At 31.3% G+C, this 7,721-nt stretch overlaps 1 protein-coding gene across 1 annotated transcript; it reads right to left on the minus strand.

The window, feature by feature from the left end:
* Positions 1 to 205: 205 nt before the first annotated feature.
* LOC123867384 lies at positions 206 to 3,364 on the minus strand. Its single transcript, XM_045909398.1, has one exon. It carries the CDS (start codon positions 3,362 to 3,364, stop codon positions 206 to 208), a length of 3,159 nt encoding a protein of 1,052 aa, XP_045765354.1.
* Positions 3,365 to 7,721: the final 4,357 nt, after the last annotated feature.

Genomic DNA, 7,721 nt, shown 5'->3' on the forward strand with positions numbered 1-7,721 from the left:
TCATCCATGAAAGAGTGAAGAGGGTAGATCGTACTTTTCTTTCGTACATATTCTCGTTTTAGGATCTTATTCAAGCCTTCGTAAACTTCTATTTCTTCCGAATCTTTCAAGTGATTTGGTAGCGAAATCTTCATTTTATGTATAGTTATAGGAACTTTTAGTTTATTTCTCTTTTCTTTTTTCTTTTTAGTAAGTGTAAATAACTCTATAATAATATAAATAAATAAGTTTCTTTTCTCGTTTCAGCTTCAGTTAAAGTCTTGGATGTTTTCTCTGCTCTGTGTGTGGAGAAGTCTGGTTTGTTAGGATAAATTATACGAACTTTCGTCCGTTGTTTGTATTCAATTGTGTCGATGACTCGGCTGTTTATGAAATTCGTGTAATAATTTGGCAAACTTTTCAGCCATGTTAATATCACAGCCAAGTCACTCCAAGCGTGAAGATCATAACCTTTCAATATGTTTAAAATTCGGACCAACTCGTATATTAATTTTGCAATTAGAAATCTATCACAAAGTTTTAATCTTACAGTAGTTACTTTCTTTTGTATTGATGTAACCTTTATGTTGGCGGTAATCGGTCTCATGTGAATTTGATCTCCAGTGGTATGAGCTGATTTAGATGTATCATTTGAAGCATGCAGTTCTCGGCTAAAACTATCTATCAGTTGAATTTTTCTCTGAATCTTAAAATTCTTCATTCTAACTTGCTCTTTCATTATTATTGTATCATCCCATTCTAAATTTACTGCATGTAACTTTTGGAAGTGATTTTCTAATACTCTTAATAGCTTATTCATTTCTATGTAAATAACTCCTTCTACAGCTTCTTCTCTAGATCCATGAGTAGCCACAAGGTTGTCAACGTTAAATTTAATTTCCAAACCCTTTTCTACAGCGATTGCAAAATTATGTTCTTCATCTTTAGTTATTTGTTCCGAATACCTTTTATCTAGATAAGGTTCACAAACTGTTGCAAATTTTGAAGTTAGTAATTTGTAGTGCTGAACTGGCTGAAAAGAATTATGTTTCCAAAGTAAACGCTGATATTTTGTATCTTTTTCATGTACTTTCCCTTGATCGTACATTTTGTCTTCCCTTATTTCAGCGTGTTGATGGACAATATCTGCTGCAGAATCTTTTGTCTCTTTATTATTTTCTATGAGTTCTATATTTGAATTTAAAGTGATATCTTCTTCCTGAATTTTCGGATCTTCTTCATAGTAATTAGAATTTTTCTTTAGTTTAATTTCTATAGAATGAGATCTCTTTAAAGCCTTGAACTGTTTTTCTTCACAATCAGGTGTTTCTTTCTCTAACGGCAGTACAACGTACCGCCCATCGTTAGCACTCATAGCCGTTGATAAGTTTCCTGATTTAATTTCTTCTCTAATTAGATTCTTGTGATAATTATTATTAAGTTCTGTCCCAATCTTCGGAAATTGTTTACGTTTGTTTTCTACTCTTATTTTGAGGTGCATGCTAACTACTCTTTTACTGTGTGCATTTGTATCATTCGACACTTCTCCTGATATTTTCCATCCAAAAATGGTATTTTGTGCAATTAAGTTACCTTTTGGATGTTTGATCATGCCCTCAGTTAATATTTTACTGTACACTTCAGCTCCAAGCAAAAGATCAATTTTACTTGAAGTTGCGTAGCCTGGATCAGCTAGAACTAAATCTCCAAATTCTAGACAGTCAGGTGATGTAAGATTACTCGACGGAAGTACCCACGAAAATGATCTCAGCACATATGCATCTACTTGGATTGATTTTTCTGGGTTCTGGCGTGATTCGACATGGAGAGAAACCATGTACTTAACTCTCGTTCCACCAGGCCCTAGACCTGACACCCACGCATTGACCGGTGAGCGCTTAAGTCCAAGCAGTTGAATTGTAGCTTCCGTGATGAATGACGCCTGTGAGCCCTGATCTAAAAGAGCTCTAATGTGGTGCTCACAGCCGTTCTTTGCTCTAGTTTTAACAAGCGCGGTGGCCAGTAGGACTTCGTTAGGTTGTAGTTTCTCTTTCGCAAAGTTAGATATGATTCTCGTCTCAGTTCCCAACGAAGTTGATGATTGCGCATGTTTCTCAGAATTGTTAGTGTCAAGGTGTAAGTTCTCAGTAGTACTCAGAAAACCTTCTTGGTCTCTGGCCTCTTTGTTGAAGTGCAATAATGTGTGGTGTTTTCGCCCGCATTTTTGACAAGATTTTGCCAGCCTACAATTTTTCACTGAATGAAATGGAGCCAAGCAGTTAAAACAAAGTCCCTTGGCTTGTACGAAGTCTTGTCTTTCCTTTGGTTGTTGCACACCAAATTTCTTACAAGCGTAAAGGTGATGATTTTCTTCGCATAGTGCACAAACTGGCTCTTTCTTATTCTGATTATCAAGTGTGGTATGAAATGATTTGGGTTTTGATGCGTGGTTACTCTGAACTGGATGTTTGGCCTTATCAGTATCAATCATTTCTAGCGCTCGGAATCTAGCTTCTAAAAACTCAGCAAGTTGACTCCACGTGGGCATTCCATCAGGTGCTAAATGGCTCATTTGGATTTCCCACTGCTTATGAGATTCAATATCTAATTTAGAAACCACTAAGTATATCAAAATTGAATCCCAAGATGTGACATCAATACCCAAGTTCTTCAATTGTTTCAGACAGCTCAATGTTGTATCAAGAATAAGTTTAAGTGCACTAGCCGACTCATGACTCGTTTGTTTAATGGAAAATAATGATTTAAGAACAGCGTTGCAATTGAATCTCTTGTTGTCGTATCGCCTTTTTAATAGCAACCACGCCTCCTCATAGTTTGCATCAGTAATAGTTAAGTCGCGCAATAAAACTTCAGGTTCTCCACTTAAGCAACTCTTCAAGTAATGAAGTTTTTGAACACTCTTTAACTTGCTGTTGTTGTGAATTAAACTATCAAATAAATCATGAAAAGATTGCCATTCATTATATTTTCCACTAAATGAGGGTAGTTTGATCAAAGGTAAATGTACTTCATCACGCGCTGAACATGATCCAGAGTTAGATATTGAAACAGTTTCAGTGTGTTTTGTAGGCTTAAATTGCTCGAGTTTATTTTTTAACGTTGATTTGTAGGTAGTGTAAAGTTCTTCAAATTGCTCATATAAATCTTCTGTAAAATATGCTAAATCTTTTCTTGTGTCTTTAGTAGCCTGCGCCACTATCTGTCGATGATCCAACTTAAATTCGCTCCACAATGTTTCTAAGGACTCTAATCTAGATTCAGTATAACCCTTAGTTAATCTCTCTTTAGGTGTCTTTTTGTAATTTTTATCAGCCTTCATTAAGTTTTCAAAACGATCTTCTTGAACAAGTATTAGCGAATTCATTTTTATTTGTAATTTTTTGAAGCACTAAGTTAACACAATACTAATGTTCAACAAAAAATAAAGTCCAGTTGTATCACAGAAATAATTTAAAAATGTTTAAAATACTTAAAACTTGATAGTGCAAGCATTACAAAATCATCCAGTTATTAGCTTCAAAGTTCATTTAAGTTCTAAAAACGAAGTCACTATTATGTTCAGAGACTAAGTTCACAAATGATTAAAAAGTTCTCTAAGTTTATTCACAAGTAAATGTTCGTTAATTTAAATCGAAATTTTTCTATGTCTTTACACAACCAATTTTTTTTCTAAGTCCTTTTGAAGCGAAATTTAGTTTAAGTTTTTTCACATACGAAATTTTTCTAAGTTATTTCACAGACGTAATTTTTCTAAGTTATTTCACAGACGTAATTTTTCTAAGTCTTTTTTAACACGATTTTTACTAAGTCTTTTTTCAACACGATTTTCACTAAGTCTTTTTTCAACACGATTTTCACTAAGTCTTTTTTCAACACGATTTGCACTAAGTCTTTTTTCACTGATATTAACTTAAGTTCTATTACTTACAGTTTATTCCCGGGTTTCGGCACCATAATGTTTAATGCATTTGTTACTCACTGTTGTTATTCTATAGGGCACACAATTTAAACATCACTGCACTTTTGATTTACACCTTTATTGCTAATAAATACACTATTTCACTACTCTTATACTGCTGCTATTGTTGCTCTTGTTGCTCAAAACACAAATATGATTATCTCAACATATGGCTCCTATAGCCTTACATTTTAGCGTGAAGTAATATTCAACTAACGCCATCTATCGGCTGGTAGGAAAAGTTCTCAAAAAACCTTTAATTAATTTAGACACTTATTTTCGTTAAAGTTGTGCATACAGCAGAAATGGTAAATATCTTCTTTATCAAATATTGTACAACCAAAAAAGGATAGCTATAAATACTTACCTACACTATTAAAAGCGTAATAACTAATAAATCAGAATCTAACAGTATAAATCACTATGCCTTTGCGGTAATATTAAATACTTTATGAAAATCAATGTAATTTGTAGGTCAATTTTTAAGAAAACTGCATTGTTTATTTAATGTGTAGTCTTTTTTACATAAACTATAGTTTGACGAAATAAACTAAATGACTTGACGAAAAATACTGCAATAATTGTTCATATCACGTAATATATTCGTAACATGTCAATTTAGTTTTTAATTGAACGAAATTAACGATATTTTAGACCCCCATCTAAACTTAGTTTATTTTAGTCAAAATAAATTATGGTTTAGATAATAGAGCAATATTATCAGTAAATAACAATAATAATTGAAATGACTGCTAAGCCATAATGTGCCTCTAGAAGACATATTTATCAGTTTATTTTCTTTACTTAAAAGACCATAGTTTTTCCTAAAATAAAAAGATACTTACTTAAAAACTCATAAGTATTATTAATTTTTCGCTATTCGTAATTCGAGGATGGTAAGTGGCTAATTCATCTATTAGTGCAAATTAAAGATAGGTATATTATTTTTGTTCAATAAAAATTATATCACAGTACATAGTCGTATTAAATATGAAAAATATCTATGCATAAATCGAACTGTTGTTTTGACTAGTATGAAAAGTAATAATCTAAGTGAGCAAAAATATGTTCATGTTAATTTTAGTTCCAAGATTGTTGAAAACTAAACTAAGAATTCAAAGGGCTTAAAATGAAGCCGTTCTTTTCTCTACATCGTATTATTTTAGTCTTACCTGTAAATTAAATTTAGTTTAGTGTAAAACGAAAATGGTTATAACTGTCAAAAATTCTGGGAAATGATATTTTTGCAGGAAATATGGTTTTCCGATTGATAAGTAACTATATGAAAATATTATATTATGTAGTTTTACATAAAAGTATCAAGTAATAATTATAGATTACATTACACGACACATAAAGAATTTATTCAAACAAAATTGCCCCAGTATCAAGTATTTTACGCCTTTATAAAAAAAGGATTATATTATTGAAAAATTAGGTAAATATAAATTTAAAAAAAAAGAGTTATTATGCACTTTAGCCACCTAACATTATCCCTCCCACGCTATAAAAATATTTTTGTTTTTCTACGCAATTTTTTTTTGACAGCACTAATTTTAGTTTGCCCTATAAGAATAAGTGATAGTACAAGAATATATTTTTTAAATGAATAGCTGCCTCAATTAATATTTGAAGCAAATTAGTTCGTGTTCAATAGTGCTTCCAATATTGTTTTTTTTTTAATACTACGGCTGCCACGCGTTTTTCTAATTTCTGGGATAGTCTATGATTAAATTTTTTCGGCCTCATGTTATTTAAAGTTATGATATTTAAATTAATTTAGATTTTTTATTCTAACGAAGTTTGTTGAGAAAAACGTTATTCTAAAATAGTCTTAAGACTATTTTAGAATAGAATAAGTTGGCAGCCGATCATATTCTAAGAGTAGGTATGTCAGAGAATTTTAACATTTTTGTTTCGTAAATTAAGTTCTAATGAGGAGAAATTATGATTCGGGATTTACTTTTTGTAGAAAGATTATTAGTAATTTAACGTTTAAATGGCGAAAGATAACTAATAAAATGAATGTTAAGTACTCAATAATAATTTAAAAAGTTACAGTTAATAAGTTCGAATTAGTTAATAGTGACCTTTAGTGCCTGAAATAAAAGAGAGCGTTGGGCAAGAATTAAATGAAACTCCATAATATTATTCGATAATTTTACTATAATAATAAGCACCAAACCAGGTTTGGAATGTTCTGTATTGCACCAAATATGAACATAATCCAATGTTAAAAAATTACGTCTTCTATACATAATAATTACATCGTCTCACAGAGTATGGGTAGAAAAAGGATAATATACTGTGTTAAGTTAATGTATTTGAAAATAAATAAATTTAGCAATAACACAACACAAAAAGGTCACCATTACAATTCAACGATTAAGGTTCGCTGTCCACTAAAACTTTCAGGAATTCACATGAATGCAGTTCAATACGTAAAGGTTTCCAATAATATAGTTAATTTCTCGAATGATCTACGATATGCGTTAGTGGATAGTGTCCTTACAATTAATGAGTTTTACATTTCGATCATTACATTATGAGCAATAAAAGTTAAGGTTATACATTTTTATTATTAGTTTGTAGTGAAAACCTGTTTGTACCTGCTTATGTAAAAAAAATATGTTAAGAATAGATTATTGTTTAGCACAAGTTTGTCAAAGAGTAAAATTTTTATTTATGCCTGATCATTCTGTAGTTAATGCTGTGTTTCAAATGTACCTTATACAAAACTTATCATTAGGCTATTGACAAAATTTAGCGAAGCTCTGCTAATTGAAATGTTTTGGGCACTGCCATATCTACGCGGTCAAAATGATATAGAAAAAGACCGCACGCGTATATTCGCGCGCTGGCAAAATTTTGCTAGATTTGTTTCCGACCTTAGTCTCAAATCTCATGTTAACTTAGAAATTACTAAAATTTTGTCATAGAGCACAAAAATCAACTGTATAATTTCAATTCTTCAAACAAATTAGCAGGTTAACTATTTTAGTCTGAAACCCGTTATTATAAGTGTATTTAATCGTTACAAAAACAAATGATTTGTACAAAGATAGACTTTATTGTGCATACTATAATATCCCCACATGACTGTCAGTCTTCATAGAAGATCACAATTTTGGATATGAGCAATTTAAATAGAACTGAAACTAATCAAACAAAACAACCAAGATTCAGAAATGTATTGAATAGTTGTGAGATTTATTGGTCAGAAATCCTATAATTACGAATTAAATACAAAAATATTCATGTTTTGATCGAATTTAACAGTAATAAAAAAGTCCTGAATTCATAAAATTCAACATGGTAACCCTAAGTCACATTATTTTGTATGATTAAAAACTTAGTACACATTGAACCAACGCACTTGGCGAAAGTGTATAGACCACATGGCGAATGTGTATAGACCACTTAGCGAATGTGCATAGACCACTTCGCCTCATGACTTTTATGGGTTTTCAGACCCATATTAATGGATCTGAGAGCAATTCGCAAGTAGCATTTATACATTGGCCGCCATGGCCGAGCGCACTGGATCAATGTGTAGTGGAGTCTTTAGATTTTACGTAGTCATTACCGATTCAGTTCTATATAAAATACTCGCTAATCTCAAGAGGATTCAAGAGGCTATATTACCGAATAAATTCAAACATAAGCTAACTAAATAAATACTTAATATCATAAAACGTATTATTATTATTAATATTACAAGTAAAAAATAAAATATTACTGAATAGGAAATTATTACAACTCT

The sequence above is a fragment of the Maniola jurtina genome, chromosome 1 (assembly GCF_905333055.1).
Source record: "Maniola jurtina chromosome 1, ilManJurt1.1, whole genome shotgun sequence".
Taxonomy (NCBI): domain Eukaryota; kingdom Metazoa; phylum Arthropoda; class Insecta; order Lepidoptera; family Nymphalidae; genus Maniola; species Maniola jurtina.

Coding starts and splice junctions, on each gene's coding strand:
- LOC123867384 (XM_045909398.1), bottom strand. CDS start 3,364: ATGAATTCGCTAATACTTGTTCAAGAAGATCGTTTTGAAAACTTAATG.